Here is an 18,080-nt window from a genome sequence, read left to right as displayed (position 1 = left end):
TAGTGTTTCCATCCATGGCTTGTTGACTCAAGCCAGTTTGTATTTGAATCCCGAGTAAGAGTCTATTCTAATTTCTAGGCACTTAACCCATGTATTTCAATCTTATAGCCTAAGACAAGAAGACAAGAAGGAGATAGACTTTGTCCCAAAGGAAGGGGACTTATGACTTCCACTATTCTTTAGTTTCACAGAGTTACTAAACAGTGCTGATACACAGAAGCAGAAATTATGTTTTCCTTGCTTTGCAGCAATAGGTTTCCCCCCCCAGAAATGTGGTGTTTTTTTAACTGAAATTTCAGCCTCTGCTTGATCATCTCTCCACTTTCAAGTCAGATATCAGCAAGACCAGACAGGACAATCACATTGTAATGCCGCAGTATAAAAATTATAATGGTGTGTTCTTTTATTAAGGGGAAAGTTGTGTAGTAGACGATCCTAAGCAATCTGACAAGTATTCATGTCCCACATATATTGCTTCAAAAGGCCTCAACTGTAAGTGGCAGGTAAATATTAACTTCTTTCTGTTTGCCAGAATGTTAGACAGGAAATAAAATTATCTTTTATCCCTCTTTGGCCAGAACAGAATGTGCTCAGTGGGCACACAGTAGTCCCAATTGATTTTCTGAGCACTATTAGAAAGCATTGCACAGTTGTTGTTTGCACTACGCTAATCACTTTATTCTATGAGAAACTTAGGAAGATTTCCCTTTCTGTATATTTATTGATAAGAGCCAGGATTAGTGATGCCCCTTCTCTAGCCAAAGCTTTGGTAAGCTACAGGTAATGGAAAGGCTTAACTGTGTCATTTAACTATTTTCCAAACTATTATCCAGTTATGAGGTTCTGTCATAACGAGGCTTTGAAAAGTTACTCTTTCTGAACAAAGTTACACTTTCTGAACAACAGCTCCCACGATTCTTGAACTCACATACCCAAAGTTAGCCATGCTGAATGAGGGTACTGAGATCTATAGTCCACGCACACACATACCAAAAGTAGCTTTTCCAGACTAGGGATGACTCACATATCTAATATTTTTACTGTGACTACTAACAATCATTTCTTTGAAAGTTGTCTGGTTTCTCACAAGTGTGTGTTTTGATAACCTGAGCAAGTGCTTCAGTTTATATTTCTGCTTAAATATTCAGACTGCTCCTGATGAGAAGGCAAACAATCATCAAGGGGTTTCACAACAGATAAAACAAAGGTTCAGTTTGTTAATGACTTGCATGAATTGGACCCACAGAATGGTATGAGGTGGCCTTATAAGTTCAACTCTGAAGTTTAGGAGCAATAATTTGGGTTAACAGTTTTGTGCCCAAAATGCCCTTCTAGCCTTCAGGCCACTATTTAGAGCAGAGATGGGCAAGACATAGCCTGCAAGCATATTTTTCTAGCCCTTGAATCTCAAACTGACCTTTTTTCTGGCAAAAAGGGATGAAATGCTTTCCCCTGAGGATTCCAATTATTTACATTCCAAATAGATTACAAGATCTCCCTGTACTGTCTAACAAATAAAAAAGTGAGACTCAGACATGGACTTGCAGGTGCTTTGGGACTAAATTTCATTTCATTTTTTAGTATTCCATGTGGTCCCCCAGAGGATAAAATGAACAAAAAGGTAGTCTCAGACCTGCCACGGTTGTCCAACCCCGGTTTAGAGAATAAAGTAGGGTTCCAAGTCTGTGAAGCAAGTTGAAACGCTTCTTCAACAGCATGCTCCACATTTTTTGGGAAACAAGACGGTTGTGTCTTTTAGACTCTGAACACCCACAGAAGTGCTTGCCACTTCTGCTTTGTGTATACCTTCTAATTCAAGTGGGCAATGGCACAACTAAACCACCTGCCCCTCCCCAACCCCTGGCCATTGGCCATCAGCAGAGAAGGTCCTACAGGAGGGAGGAGAACAAGCCCAATTCAGCAGCTGCTTATCTCTTCTGGGAGGAGGAAGAGAGCAATAACCTAGGCATTACTAAAGCCACTGTCCCTTGCAACACCAGCTGCAGAGGAGTCTCTGGGGAACTTGCAAGCTGGAGCAGTAAGAGCTGCCCAAGCCTCATGTGTCTCTCAGCACATCAGCTTCAGTGGGAACCTGTACCATGGCTTTTCTCTCCAAGTATCTTCTCTTGATGTTCCTGGGCTTTAGCTGGCCAGGTCTGGAGAATCCCAGTGTGTTAGCAGTGCGGATCAGAGAACACTACATAGCAGCTCACATTGCCAGTTGGAACTATAGTTCACTCCCTAAGGATCCAGCCAGGTAATAAAATGTTGAGGTGTGGGTGGATCAAGAGGAGGTGATGAGGTTTTGTATATAAAGGAGAAGGCATGAAATGGGTTATTTGTTAATGCCTATAGTATGAAGATTATGGCTTTTAAATCAGCAATTTTAACTGTTTTCTGATGTTATTTTCTTAGTTCTGGTAGATAGACAGTCTACGTGTTTTTGTTCAAATAACATTTATCACTTCCTATTTACTTTTCCCCTTCCTAGTGTTATTAAATTACTCCACACAGGTTTCCTTTTCTCCAGTTGAGTAAGTCTTATATGTGTAAGAAGGAGGTTTGATGCCACAGTGGAGAGAGGGGAGATATTCATATATGCAGGTGCACTCCCACATCTTCAGCTTGAGCTGTTAGTTTTGTAATTAAGTTATGATTTATGTAATTTTCTTATTTTTTTATTTTACATTGTGTGTATTATTTTTCCACACCACTTTTGACTCATTTATCAGATGTGGATAATTAAGAAAATTATTTCTTAATTTTAAATTAAGAAATAATGATGTACACTCCAGAAAAAAATGCTACTTAATTGTAAAAACTAGCTAACAATCTCATTATCATGGTCATCTTTTATTTGTTCCTGCCATTCTCTTGTCCTAACTAAGCTGCTACCAAAACCTTTAAAAAAATTTGTTTGCTGATTGGCTTCTCAAGCATTTGCCCTTTAATCCCTCTACTATTTGCTGAACCCTCATTCAATATCCCGATTATTTCTCATCTGGACTATTACAGTCTCCTTCTTACCATCTGGCTTGTCAATTGTACTAGTGACACATTTAATTTAATTAATTTTTTTTAGACATTATGTTTAAAAATCTGCACCTTTTGGTCCTTTGCATAGCTTGGTTGCTTGTTTCCTTCTTTCCCTTCTTCTTTCTTTCCTGCCGCAACTTTGGGTGAAAATTAGGATGATGACAACAATAAAAATATAATGCTCACACTAAAAAAGACTATACCATTGAATCCTGAATTATTTTTGCTAAATATAACAGATGCAATATCTGATAATTTAGTGCAAGATGAATTGAGTTGATAACAACTGCTAGAGTGTTGTATGTCAAATATTGAAGATCCCCAACTATTCCAACATCAGAGGAATGGAGTGTGAAATTAATTGAATTAGCTATATTAGATAGGATTTCTATGTCAAGAAATGAAAGATCCGTACAGGAATATGATGAAAAGTGGAAAAGGGTTTTTGAAATATGGGAAAATAAGAGTAAGAGATAAAGTATTACATAATGGAGATTGCAAGACTGTATGTTTGTTTGTTTTCCTTAATTTGATTTGGTTTTAAAGACTGTTATGTAAATATAACAGAAATAAACATATGCGGCGGGGGGGGGGGATGACGACAACAATGATGATAGCTTCTTTCTTACTTTCTAAACATACTTATCCAGTATTGTTTCCTCACATATCTGTCTCTATCCCGTCTTTCATCACTCTCTCTCTCTCTGTCTTTCTCAGGTTTGCCTATATATAATATGTGTGTGTGTCTTAGAAGGGTTCTTCTGTCTTTTAAAAAAAAATCATATGATTGGCAGTAATTAACCAGGTGAAGCCTTTCCTATAGCCCGAAAAAGCCATTCATCTTAAGAGTCTGTTTCCTCTCTCCCTGTAAGTTCTGTCTCTCAAACAATTTTTTTAAATGGCCTTTTCTGCATTTAAATTTTACCATACTTGCTTTTCTTACCTGCATTTGTATACCTCAGGGTAGTATTCTTTCTGTGATATGTGCTGTGCTTGGCACAGTGGTAATACTGTAAGAGTAGCACTGGTAGGAGACAGTATGATATAGTGATTTGAGTGTTGGACTAAGACTCCAGGAGACCAGAATCCCTGATTGGCCATGGAAACCCACCTTGATAAAGTCACACTTTCTCAGTTTTACAAGATAATGATCACCAATTAGCAGACACTAATCCTCCTTTGCATATCCTCCCACCCTGAGGCCCTGCCATCAACAATAGAACAATACACAGATTAACATGGAATTTCCTTCCAGCCAAAGATCACAGATGTATATATACACGTGTGTGTGTGTGTGTGTGTACGTGTGTGTGTGTATCTCCAGCTCTCTTCTATGCCAACATTCTCTGAAGATACCAGCCACAGATGCTGGCGAAACGTCAGGAATAAATTCTTCTAGAACATGGCCACATAGCCCGAAAAACCCACAAAAAAACTATGGAAATGATTCTTCCTGAAAGATTCTGAGATTTCATGCTTTTATTTTAGAGCAAATGTAAAATTCAGAATGAAAGGAGACATCATTGGCAGATCTCAGTAATGCTTCTGGGACTAGCATATACGGACTTGCTTCCCTCTCTTGCTCCTATACTTCTCTATGGCGAGTTACAAACCGCCACTTGGGATGTCCTCAGGACGTCCCAGTTTAAAAAAGGGGCGTCTCTTCCAGACGCCCCTACTCCTGTTACGGACTCTGTCAGTAACAAATGGCGGCGGCCGTTCCACACAGCCGCCATCTTGACGTAACGGACGCTGTGCGTCTGCATGTTGCACAGCGCTAATGATGTCAGGAGTGCGTCATTGGCGTCTCGCGGCGTCATTAGCACGCTGCCAGAAGAAGCTCCATTTTGGAGCTTTTTTTTTGCTCCGTAAGGGAGCTGCGCGGTTTGGCTGCGGCGGCTCCCTCATGGAGCAAACAGCACCGCCGGGAGAACGCTGCAAAGCGGCGGTTTGTAACGCCTCCCTGTATTCCTCCTTTTGTCTACAATTGGGAGTTTGCTTCTATTCACTCTAGTCTTCATGGACCCAGTGGCTTCCACACCTGGTGACATCCCAGAAGAGGGGTGACACCTGATTGGGCCCTGCTCCTCGGTGCTGCTGCCTTGTTCTCCTCATGAGAACAAGTGTACCACCTCTGGAAGTCCCGCCCTTGCACCATAAGCCCCGCCCACACCAAAAGTCCCACCCCAGGAAGCCCCCCCTCTCCCTGCACCAATTGACATGAGGGATGGGGACACCACTGGATGCCCCTCTTTCTGTGTTCTGTTGGGTCAATTATAACTGAATATTGCAAGCACAATGACAATTTTAAGTCCCAATATATACTGTACATACAATATATTTAATCAACAATATGAAAACATTTGACACATATGTGCTGCCCCAAAAGTTCCATATATCCAATTAAGTGCCAGTGTAGGATATAATTGCAGGGCTCTTCTGCCTGTGCTAGTCAGCAGTATTACTGTACGACCTCCTGCCATGGAGGAATACAAAATCAAAACACCCTCAACATGCAGTCTTAAATCCCTAAATAAAAAGAACAAAATAGATGCAAATGGAATATAGAATTCATGGTACAAAGATTTTGATTCCTCCTAAATATACAACTGAAAATACTACTATCTTATTCAAGATGCAAAGGAACTACATCTCAGCCCTGGCAACTGCAGTTCCTCCCCAGCTCCAACTCTCCTCCTCTTTCTGAACTCAATTAGCAAATACAGTACACTCCTTTCCTAAGGGTAAACCAATAACTCATAGCAGGTACACTGACATAAAGTTGGAACAGGATACTGACAAATCATGCAAATTATGCCAAAATGACTATTTCTGTGTCACCTTTGAGATTGTTTGCAGAGGGTAATAAAAATTACAGTTTGAATTTACACAAAGTTAAATTACAAGAAAAAAATTACACAGGATGCAGCAGAGCAATACCATAAGATAAAATGCCAACATAAAACTCCACCAGACACTTAAAAGGTCCCATTTTCAACTGGAGTAAAGAAGGAAGGATGGCAACCAGTGAATCTCCCAGGAGAATGAATTCTAGAGACAAGGTGCAAAAATACCCTGGTTCCACCCTTTCTTTACCTGTCTTACCATACAAGATGACATGAATCAGAGCATCTCCATTCTGAGGCACTACAAAATGTACACAGTATATAGCTTCTGCCATTGTTCTTACTTTGTGTTGTTTATAAATCTATTTCGCCCCTGTATAAGTTTGGTATATTAAGTTTAAGCTAAGAACTTTTCATTTTAGATTGTCAGATTCAGAACCCCTGTTTAAGAAAATTGTCTACACAGAATATGAAGCAGATTTTAAAAAAGAAAAACCAAGAAGTGACCTGTCAGGTAAGCACAAAAACAATATCTTCAGACACATGGAGTGTAGTAGAGTCTTCCTCTGAGTGTAGTGGAGTGTCCCTCCTTGGAGGTCTTTAAGCAGAGGCTGGGTGGCCATCTGTTGGGGATGCTTTGATGGAGAGTTCCTGCATGGCAGGGGGTTGGACTGGATGGTTCTTGTGGTCTCTTCCAGCTTTGCGATTCTATGATTCTATGACATCACTTCCATAGTAACATCTGTCTGTTATTGTGAGCCCAAATGAACAATTGTTTTGCTAATGTGTCATTATTCTGATTATTTTATACATTTATATATATAGAGAGAGAGTGAGAATCTCCCAAAGTAGCTTGTAGAAATGTATGCATGTATCAATGCACAGTGCTGTGCTGTCATGCACTGTGTGTGTCTGTACCATGTTGACTTATGGTAACCCCATGAATTTCCGTTTTTCTTAGGTATGGAATACTCAGAGGGGATTTTGCCACTTCCCTCTTCTTAGATACAGTTGGACCTTCATATCCACAGATTCTTTATTCATGGATTCAAGCATCCACTGCTTAAAAATATTCAAAAAATATATAAATTCCAAAAAGCAAACTTCAATTTTGCCATTTTATATAAGGGACACCATTGTACTATCCATTGTATTTATTTAATGGAATTTGGCCATCCACAGATTTTAGTATCCACAGGGGGCCCTGGAACCAAACCCCAGTGGATACTAAGGGCCACTGTATAGCCTAAAGCACCTGCTATTCATTGGTAGTTTCCCATCCAAGAACTAACCAGAGCTGGCCTTGTGTAGCTTCCAAGCTGAGACAGGATCAAGTGCCTCTAGAGCAGGGGTAGGCAACCTGCGGCCCGCGGGCCGGATGCGGCCCGGCAAGGCCTTGGGACCGGCCCCAGCCCGGTCCTGCCGCCGATTGCTGCCGGGGCATTTGGCGTCTCAAGCGAGTGGCATGGTGGGGCAATTGTCTATAGAAGCCTCAGAAACATGCATTTATCTTAACATTTTTTTAAAAATCAGCAAATTTTTTCGCATGTCCTCCATTTTTTATTTAAAAAAGTGCCCTCCATTTGAAAAATTTGTCCTACATTTGTCCTGGTTTATTTATTTATTTAATTTTAAAAAAATATTTATTTTTTGGCTTTGGCCCCCCAGTTGTCTGAGGGACAGCAACCTGGCCCCTGGCTCAAAAGGGTTGCCTACCCCTGCTCTAGAGTATTTAGTCAAGCATGGCCTGCCCAAATATATTAGAAGACAAGACATACAAGGGGAAAACAGCTGGAAAGAAAGGTAAAGGACAGAGATCAGACCAACCATATCCTCCAACTGTCCCACTCTGGGAGGGACAGTTCTGATTGATCCTTTATCTCCCTAGTTTTTCAGCTGCTTTTAAAATGTACCAATTTTCTTCTCCTCCCCTCCCCTCCTTCACTTTCTGTTTACTTCAGCTGCTGCAAAATGAGGTTGAAGTGCAAAAGTAGTTTGTACTCAATTAACCCTCTAGAGGAGAGGAGATGGTGGATTTTTTTCTTTTCCCAGTAGTATCTGGCAAAAGCAAACTGCTTTACTAGCTTGTGTTTTCTTCCTCATGGGCTAGTGGATTGACAGTTAAAGTGATTACCAGTATTCAAACTATAATACCTCAGAGCATAGTATCATTTTCATGAATAACACTAGTCCAACTACTTCAGCACTAGCCATTCATTTCAAAGGTTTTGGGACCAGTTTACACATCCTCAGAAAGAGAAATTTCCAATGCTATTTCTCTACCATACATTTCTACAGACTACCACCCAGTGCAGAGGGAAAGATCCTTTAGCTTTAGGGTTACTAATATGTAACGTACAAAATGTACAAAGGTGACCTGCTATTAAAACCAGGTGAGAACTGAACACCTTTAAAATGTCTCACACTAAATGTTCCAAATCAATAGTGATTTTAAAATTACTGTGTTTTTTTTTAAACCACTGGTCTCAGATACCCAAATCTGTAGATTTTGGCAAAATAATCTGTTGGAATGTGAGTGATAAATTCAGACAAATTGTCTGTGTCATAATATTGCACATGGAACCATGGCAAGCCAAAAGGTTATGTATTACTGTTGCGCTCTGTGTGCCACTTTTGAAGGTTATTGTGTCTATTGCCAAACAAAATGAGTTGTGGTTTCCTCTTTTCACTTCTACATTGTTCTAGAATTTCCTGCACACATAATCTCCTACAAATGTTAGGAAAAGAATGTGCTTGTAGAGAAGCAGGTAGCTGTGCTTTGCAATAACCAACTCATTCCACTGTTATGCAAAGTTAAGGAGAGAGTGTTTCAGTGGCAAGGCACAATAAATTAACAAATAAATTATTAAATTAATGTCCTGAACAATTTACAGTCCCATATAATGAAGTTTCATTGAAAGCAATTTGTAGACACAGAGGGCTTTCCCCCATAAAACCAGGGACCCTGCTTTTGACGTTTTTGGTTCTAATTCATGATTTCAAAATATTCAGAACTGACATTATCTGGGCTTTTGGGCATCCAACTAGGCTAGGACTATGCTCCAGAAATGTAAATATCAATTTACCTGAAACAGATTTATTACATTTTCTAAATATTATAATAATGATGTCCCCTTTTCTCTTACTAAAAGAACTGGACTATAAACATAGCTCTGTAAGGCAGCCTATGCTTTGTACAGAGAAGTTCTCAGATTAAACCAAAGAGATCTCCAGTTATGAGAAGTGATACAGTTTTAACGAGAGTTTGTCTGTTTTACAGTCAGAAGCCCCTAAGTCCAGTTTCCAATGTCTCCTAGTAAGAACAGCTCTTTTCTCACTTTCAGTATGTCCATTAACTGACCATGCGGACTGGAGAGCAAGATTTTGCCGATCTTGAGCTCCTAGGAGTATGATACAATTGTACTGAATATGAGAACGAAGTATAGATTAGTTATAATCTTTAGTTATAATCTTTCCTTCAGTCTAATTTATTTTGCAAAAATAAGTAACCAATGAAATTCATGTGGTTGCTATAAGTCGACAGGGTGCATATATACACAATGCCTGACAGCATAGCACTGTGCACTGACACATACATTTCTACAGGTTACTTTGGGAGATTCTCTTTCCCTCTACATGCATGTAAATGTATAAAATAATAGATTAGTTATAATCTTTCCTTCAGTCTAATTTATTTTGCAGGTTACCACGAAGCTTCAGTGTCACTCTGTAGTGGAATAGCATATAAATATAACAGAAAAAAAATACATAAATCTTTGTTCTGAGATAGTGATGGGCGACTGTGGCAGAGACCTGGAAGGGCTGCATCCCAGCAAAGTGTTTTGCACCAGCAAAACAAAAAGAATATTTTTTTTGCCCCCAAATGCCCTCAAACACTAATTATGGGGCATGGGGGGTATTTCTATCATGTTTCTTAGTGCCCCCTCCACCTCATGATTTCAGGCTCAAGAGAGGCCCTAGCATCAGAAAGTGAGCAGAAGTCACTTCTTATTCAGTTTCAGTTTCAAAAAAGTCTCACCGGGACCAAAATTTGTGTGTGTGTGTGGGGGGGGGGGGGGGGGGGCTATGGTGAGAATGCCACCCCATGCTCCTAACTTGCAATCAATCAATCAATAAAATTTTGAAACATTTTCTGATCCTGACAGGCCCTGCTCATCCCAGCTCTAAAGAATGGTGGCATATCCTACTAGCCACACATATTTCCTCTTGGTTACTGTAAAACACTCTCCCTCTTTGCTCTCTGTATATTTGTTATCCTATTTTCAGTCAAGGGGAAAAACATCTGCTTCTTCCTAAAGTGCTATTTGGTATACCTTCCTCTTAATATTATTTCTTTCCTTTTTTATTTGGGGGTGCTAGGACTTATGGGGCCAACACTGCGTGCTGAAGTGGGAGACACACTCATCATTCATTTTAAGAACCTGGCTGACAAATCACTGAGCATTCACCCGCAAAGCACAGCATACCACAAACAGTCAGAGGGTAAGTGCTACCATGGCATGGCTAGATAATTCAGTCACTTTCTGCCGCTTAGTTGATCCAAAGGCAATTTTATACATGAGACAATGGCTGCATCCACACTGCAAAAATAATGCACTTTGACACCACTTTAACTGCCATGGCATCATCCTATGGAATTTTGGGATTTGCAGTATGTTGCAGAACCAGAGCTCTCTGACAGAAGGCTAAGCATCTCACAAAATTACAGGTCCCAGAATTCCATAGCATTGAGCCATGGCAGCTAAAGAGATGTCAACTTGGACAGATGTACAGTGCAGATGTAGCCTACAAATGGTTGTTTGTTTCCCACATCTGTGATGTTGTACCAATGTTGACTAAAATGCCCCTTCTATTTTCAAGTTATGTATGTTTGTTTTCTAAGCCATGCTCATGTTCAGACAGATAATATGAAAAGGCCTCAGACTGTGCAAGAATGGCATATAACATATGTAAAAGAAATGGATACTGCTAATGATATTTAAGATTATGATTATATTAAAGGTTAGTTTAAAATGAACAAAGGGAGAAAGTTACCATTGCACGTTCTGGGGTCAACACAAATGGGCTAATTATCTGATATTTTCATGGGATAAAAATGCCCATATCCACAGGAGTGTTTGTGAGTGCAGAATGAAAGGTATTCCACAATACTTAAATACCAAGAGCCAGAAAACATGTTTATATGAGGTAGAACATTCATTCTAAGGTGACAATCTTCCTTTTCTGTGAAAAATAGAACATTATAATGTGTGTCTAGCAGTACCACTCTTATTCCCAACTTGAAGACAAAACAACCCTTTTCATGAAACCCAAAATTTGGGAACAAACGTAATTCCTGAAGAAAACAGTTCTCTGTTTATTTTCAGGAAAGTCTAACATTGAAGGTATCATGGCATAATTTCCTGTCCCAATAACAAGATAGTCCCTGGTGAGGGAAACGCTTTCAAAGGCAGGCAGTTTATCAGCATGTGTCTTATGAGAATTGGAAACACTACAACTGATGGCTATCAGACTTCTGTAATCAGACAGTACGGCTTGTGACTTTTAGTAATGCCTTCAACCTTCTTCCGCTGTTTTGACTCAAACCTTCACCTGGCATTCTAATATACCAAAATCCTGCTAATTTTGCAGTAGTGTGTGTGCTGTGGATATGCTCCAGAAAGAGTTTGGGATGGTGTTAGGGGGGCTGTTTAGACCTGCATGCTTCAAGAAGAAGTATTTAGCTCCCTCCAGAGTACAGTTGTGGTGGTTGTTAACTACCTTCAAGTGGACTTCAACTGTATGTTTTAGATATTTATATTAGATTTAAAATTATATTACTGTTCTTAAATTGTTTTATTGTATTATGACATTGGTCATATTTTATCTGTTGTACACCGCTTTGATCTACAAGGAAAAGCGGTATATAAATAAACAATTTATTATAATTTATTATTATTAATTATCATGAGTGAAATATCTCTAAGCCCTCCTATTCTCAACTGCTTTTCTCAGGTCCTGAAGGCTCAGGACTGTGGCCTCCTTGATTGAATCTACCCATTTAGTATGCAGTCTTCATCTCTTTCTGCTACCTTCCACCTTTCCTAGCATTATTGTCTTTTCCAGTGTGTCATGTCTCCTCATTATGTGGCCAAAGTTTGGTCATCTTAGTATTCAAGGAGAGCTGGAGTCTGATCTGCTCCAAGTCCCATTTGTTTGACTTTCTGGTTGTCCACAGTATCCTCAGCACTCTTCTCCAGTACCACATCTCAGATTAGTTTACTTTCTTTCCATCTGCTTTCTTCACTGTCTAGTTCTTGCATCCATACATGGTAATGAGGAATACAGTGCCTTAGATGATCCTAACTTTAGTGTTCAGCTGTACATCTTGTCTAGTTTTTTCAAAGCTGCCCTTCCCGGTCCTGGTCTTCTTCTGATTTCTTGCCTGCATTCACCATTCTGATCAATGATTGATCAAGGATTGATCCAAGGTATGGGATCAGTACAGGCTTTGAGATAAAAGTGAGTCATGTCGTCTCCTTTGTTTGATGATGTGGATTAGTATTTCGAGTGAATGTTGAAATGGTTTTCCGATTGCTTCATTGAGAGCAGTCATATATGCTTTGAGGATCCCCACAACATTGGGCAACTTTATTTCACACCTTCAAGGATAAACATGGTGACCTTGGTGACAAGACAAGAACTCTCAATGAAGCTCCATCTCAGCATAGCTACAGCACTTACCACAAACACTAAAGAACCCACATCCTGGCAAGCCTGTGAATCAACTCATAGACAACACATACCTTCCTCTAATGAAGGACAAAGTATTTTAAGCCACACCACAACACTCATAAGCCATCATCAGAAGCGTGAATATAGTATAGAAGTGCAACCATTGGGTGGGAGGGAGGGAGTCTGCCATTTCTCTCTTCCAAATATTCTCTTTGTTATTGCACTACTTCCAGTGGGTTTTACCCTTAGGTTTCCAAATAGGTGTTTACTATTTGAAATCTTATGGAACAAAAAGGTTTCACAATGTGTGATATGGAGCAAAGAAATGGGAGGCAACAGAATGGTTAAACTGGTTTATAGGGATGCATATAGATACATTGCCAGCTTTTGATTTCAGAAATGTACATTGTAGCAACCTGGGATCAAATGAAAGAGATGTACTTAGAGTAATATATTTGGTTTTAGTGCTCATGTTCTGGCTACATTGTGCAAAACTGTGCACTAAACAGAAAAAGACCCATGGCAATCAGTCCAAACTTTGAGCTTTTAGGTCCAGCAATTCAAACAGCAAACAGATATTATTATTATTATTATTATTATTATTATTATTATTATTAGAGTAGAAGAGGGGTTGGTTGGCAACTCCTAATATAAAATGAGCTCATACACACAGCGGGGGGAAAAAGTGATGAGATAAGTATCAGGGAAACCTTTGGGACAGTAGCAACTGAACTCCTGCCCCTTAATCTTTGCTTGTTTCAGAAGGCAGTGCAGGATAGCAGCTGTAGCAATCAGAGAAAAGATTTCATCAATGTGTTACAGTTGATTAAGACTGCAAGTGTTGGTGTGTTTGCATATGTGTGCAGCACACATGCACTCTGCAGTGAGCCTTGATAAGATATTGCTGATACTATAATTTCATTATTATTCTTTGAGAACTTTGTTGTTTAAGTAGCCAAATGTTTCCCTCTTTTCTTATGTAAAATGCTGCATGTGGTACATGGGGATCTCCCTCCAGGATCTCTGAAATATACTTTCAATAGCCTTATCAACCTATTGGTTAGCTAAAGTTCCTGTTTGTGGATGTATATCCCTAAAGTTAGGCTTGCCATATCCCGGGAACTATCCTGGGTTTTTAGGGCTTGGCACGGTCCCGTCCCAGCTTGCCCTATTTTCCTGGGTGGCCGCCTGGCCGGGAGTGCAACCGCGCAGGGCTCCAGGCTCCCTCTCCTTTTATAATGGAGAGGGCGAGCATGCTGCACAAGAGTCTGGGCAGGGGGCAGGCTCTGCCTGCCCTGCCCCCATTGGAAACGGTGCTGGTCGCAGCCTCCTCCGGCCTCGGCGAAGCTTTGGAGGTGGCACTGCGGTTGGGGCCCTGGCCACGGCCTCCTCTGGCCTCAGTGAGGCCTTGGAAATGGCACTGTGGTTGGGGCCCTGGTCGCAGCCTCCTCCAGCCATGGCAGAGCCTTGGGGGCCTGGCCAGTCAGCTGGGCCCCAAAAAAGGAGGCCGCCATGACAAAGCCTCCTCCAGGCTCCAGCGGCAGGAACTAGGCAGCATGAGCTTTCCTAGAAAAGTGTACTTCCTCAGATGCATCAGTCAGGTACGACATCTCCATATCTTTGAATTGTACTGTTGTGTGTCTTTAAAAAAATATTAATGTTTTTGACTCCTAGTTGGTTGTGTCCTCCATTTTTCTTGAATGTCCTACATTTCCAGCAAAATTTCATCTTACATTTTGTCCTACATTTTTCTACCTAAAGTCTACTTAGACTTTGAGCTAATCACAAGCTCTTATAAGTAAAGGAAAAGGGAAAGTGGATGCACATAAGCAGGTTTAATGGCAAACTGCAAATACAATAACAAGTACTTCCTCTAAGCAGAAACATATTTTGCATTGAGTTCATGTGCATTGTTCTGTCACTCTACTATATGGGAATCAGCACAGTGATCAGCATATTGTTAGCTGAAATGGAATGCTACATGCATCTAAAAATGGGAAATATTAGGCTTTTCCAATTGATGTCAGAAGAAAAAACACTATAGTAACAAGAAAGAGTAAAGAAAAATATGAAAAGAAGTTTTAGTATTGATCAATAGCAAATATTAATTGAGATCTATTTAAGAATAAATGGGCTGTTTGCATGTACAGCCCCCGAAAATTCAAACAAGGATCCAATTCTGTGCACAGACCTGTAATCTCTGTATTTCTCTCATGCACATAATCTCTTTATTTTTAAAAAATTATTTATTTTATAAGACCATCATTGGTTGGTATGTGCAATTTGTTTATTACCAAACTGGCAGCTCCTCATGATTTTCTCTCTCCTCTGCCACTGAAGGTTCATCATATTTTGATAGAACATCACCAAAAGAAAGAGTGGATGATGGCGTCCCTCCTGGCCAGATGTACAAGTACATATGGGAGGTCACTGCAAAAACTGGACCTAGAGAGGCCGATCCTCCCTGTCTCACGTATACCTACTACTCACATGTAAACATGGTGCAAGACTTTAATTCTGGCCTTATTGGTGCCCTGCTGATATGTAAAGAAGGTAATAAAATACTTTTTAAGCTGAAGAAACTGAATTTGATACTTGTTGCATGCACATCTTGTTGTGCAACCTGCCGCCACTGTCACTGGTACAAGTTGCTATCTCTGAGGTGAGACCAAGTGTTGATCAAAGGAAAGGATGCATTGTAAACAGCTGCCTGACATCACAATGGAGAGCTCCAGATCTTCCAGAAATATCTGAAGCAAAAGCTGTTTTTTTAAAAAACATTTTAAGAGGGGTATTCCTTGGGTTAAGTGCTGAAAGCAGATTTAGACCATCCCAGAATATAGATGGCTAATTCACATGGAAATCATTTGGAACTCCTTGGATGATGACAGGAAATAAATGTAACAAATAAACAAACACATTTAGGGGAAATCTTCCCCTAACTTCATCAAACTTCATCCAAGAAGAAATTCACTAGCAGAACAGCCATGCTGGAAGTTTACTCCAAAGAAGTAACATTTTAAAAATGTGGATGCTGGAAATCTAAAATACATTACGAATCTGAACTATTTCTTGGATTCCTTCATAATCCATATCTTATTGATGAAACTTTTTTGCTGATATATATGTCTTTTTATTGTGTGGGTTGTTCACTCTTCCCTTTGTATTCCTTCTAGGGAGTTTGAATGAAGATGGGACACAGAAGCAATTTGACAAGGAATATGTGCTGATATTTGCTGTGTTTGATGAAAGCAAAAGCTGGCACAGAACAACTTCCCTCATGTATACAATTAATGGCTATGCAAATGGAACACTACCAGGTACAGCCTGAGCTAATTCTGTTTAGCTTGATCCAATATGGAGCTTATTTTAAACACACACACACACACACACACACACCTTGGGTGACTCTTCTTTTTATTGCAGAGGTACAGGCCTGTGCTTATGATCGCATTAGCTGGCATTTGATTGGGATGAGTTCTGGACCTGAGATCTTCTCCATCCATTTCAATGGGCAAACCTTGGAGCAAAATCAGTACAAAGTGTCAACTGTCAATCTTGTTGGAGGTGCATCAGCAACAGCTAACATGTCTGTCAGCAAGACAGGGAAGTGGCTGATATCATCTCTTGTTGCAAAGCATTTGCAAGGCAAGGAGACCTTCATTTTTGACCTTATTTGTTAGCCTCACCAGGTGATGTGTTATCTCCTGTCAAGTGGGATGTAAGTTTTTGCATTAATAAAGTACAAAAATAAACTTTAAGCAGGCAAATGTGCAACTAGAATGCTACATTCATTTATTTGTATGCAGGACCTACAGAATCATCAAGATCATGTTAAAAACACAAACCTGGGAAGATGGAGGCAAGAGGGAAAAAATCTGGCAAGAACACAGTTTCCAGATTGACTATAAAGCAACAAGCAATCTCACATTTTGGGAAGTTATTAGCTGTGTACCCCAGTCCTAAGTGGGTTCATTTATTCAAATATGTGTAGTGATTTCAGGTAGCCACACATCTGGTTCCTGCCCAGATGTTTTCAGCTCACACCAGACCCAGTCAGAATGGACAACTGACAGGGTAATATGAGTTATTGTCAGGGCCAGAATTTAGAAAAAATGATTTTTTGGATTATGACTCCTAGAACCCTCCAGGGACCCATTCACAATGCATAATTATAGTACTGTCTTCCCCTTCAATTGCCTTGGCAACATTCCAAGGAATGAATATGGGATATGCAGTTTAGAGAAGGGTAAAGAGGTCTGGTCAATGCACAACTTTATTTCAATTTAACAAGGCTGAAAGGCAACATGAAACATTGACATTTCTTAGCAAGTGCCATACAACATGCAACAGTTTCTTTACAAATGCTATTTCTATCTCTTTTTCAAATCAGCTGGAATGCATGGCTATCTCAACATAGAAGACTGTGGAAATCCAGATACTTTAACAAAAAAGTTATCTTATAAAGAACTGAGGATGATTAAAGACTGGGACTATTTCATTGCTGCAGAAGAAATTGTTTGGGATTATGCTCCAGAAATTCCTGACAACATTGATAGGTAATTTGGTGGGAAGTGTTAGTTTAGAGACTGTAGTAAAAGAGGTTTCTCATTCTTAGAACTCCGTAGTTCTGCCATGCTGGATTTTAATTCCAAGAGCCCAACACAAATTTAGCAATTGGCCTTTGTAATTAGTCAAATGATATGGGAGATTATCAGATGGGGGGAGGCAATGACATGAGAAGGATGGAGTGAAGCACCATGCTCCTGTCCTTATTGTGTGCTCATCTGAAGATTATCAAACATATGGTGCTTATCCCATGATTATCCCACAAATGAAGAGGAATTGTTCCATCACTTCAGTATTAACGGGTTATCCCATTATTAAGAAATGGAGGTAAATGACAAGACAATTCCTCTTCACTGATGGGATAATCACGGGATGATCATGTCATCGTTTGATAATCTTAGTGTAATCATATGACAAGAACAGGAGCATGGCACTTTGCTCCAGTCCTTCTCCTGTCATTGCCCCATGTCTGATCATCTCCACTGGCACTTAGCTGAGGGAGCTGACTGGTGTGGGTTCAAAGCAATGACAACATACAAAATTGAGATTTCTAGGTTTTTGGTGTTTTTAAAAATATATATAGTCTCCATTTTAATTAAGGACTATGCTGCAGTATAATTTTTAAAAACAATATTATTTGTCATAAGCACTCACTGTAAAGTTACATGAATCACCCATAGTCATTATTTTTGCCTTTTTAATATTCAGCAGTAACTCTGCTTTTGCACTTTCTTCCTTAACTTTTGTCAGTAGTTGTTCCATGTCTTCGCTCTTTTCTACTGGTCACACAATGTTTTCTTCATATCTTAAATTAGTGATGTTTCTTTCTCCACCTTTCACACCTTCTTTCTCTGAGCCTAATCCCTCTTTCCATGTGATATATTATGTGTAGAA

The 18,080-nt window shown here is 39.8% G+C and overlaps 1 protein-coding gene across 1 annotated transcript in view; it reads left to right on the top strand.

The window, feature by feature from the left end:
• Positions 1 to 2,084: 2,084 nt before the first annotated feature.
• F5 (coagulation factor V) overlaps positions 2,085 to 18,080 on the top strand; it is a 47,606-nt gene continuing 31,610 nt past the window's right edge. Inside the window, exons 1-7 of the mRNA XM_089512438.1 lie at positions 2,085 to 2,257; positions 6,305 to 6,396; positions 10,263 to 10,385; positions 14,958 to 15,170; positions 15,794 to 15,937; positions 16,044 to 16,265; positions 17,011 to 17,176. Of these exons, the coding sequence (XP_089368564.1) occupies positions 2,100 to 2,257; positions 6,305 to 6,396; positions 10,263 to 10,385; positions 14,958 to 15,170; positions 15,794 to 15,937; positions 16,044 to 16,265; positions 17,011 to 17,176 (1,118 nt within the window). The 5' untranslated portion in view covers positions 2,085 to 2,099. The remainder of the gene's footprint in view (positions 2,258 to 6,304; positions 6,397 to 10,262; positions 10,386 to 14,957; positions 15,171 to 15,793; positions 15,938 to 16,043; positions 16,266 to 17,010; positions 17,177 to 18,080) is intronic.

This window comes from Sceloporus occidentalis, unplaced genomic scaffold (genome assembly GCF_023333645.1).
Source record: "Sceloporus occidentalis isolate IW3139 unplaced genomic scaffold, rSceOcc1.0.p SCAF_2, whole genome shotgun sequence".
Taxonomy (NCBI): Eukaryota; Metazoa; Chordata; class Lepidosauria; order Squamata; family Phrynosomatidae; genus Sceloporus; species Sceloporus occidentalis.
This window is presented reverse-complemented; position numbering and strand designations above follow the sequence as displayed.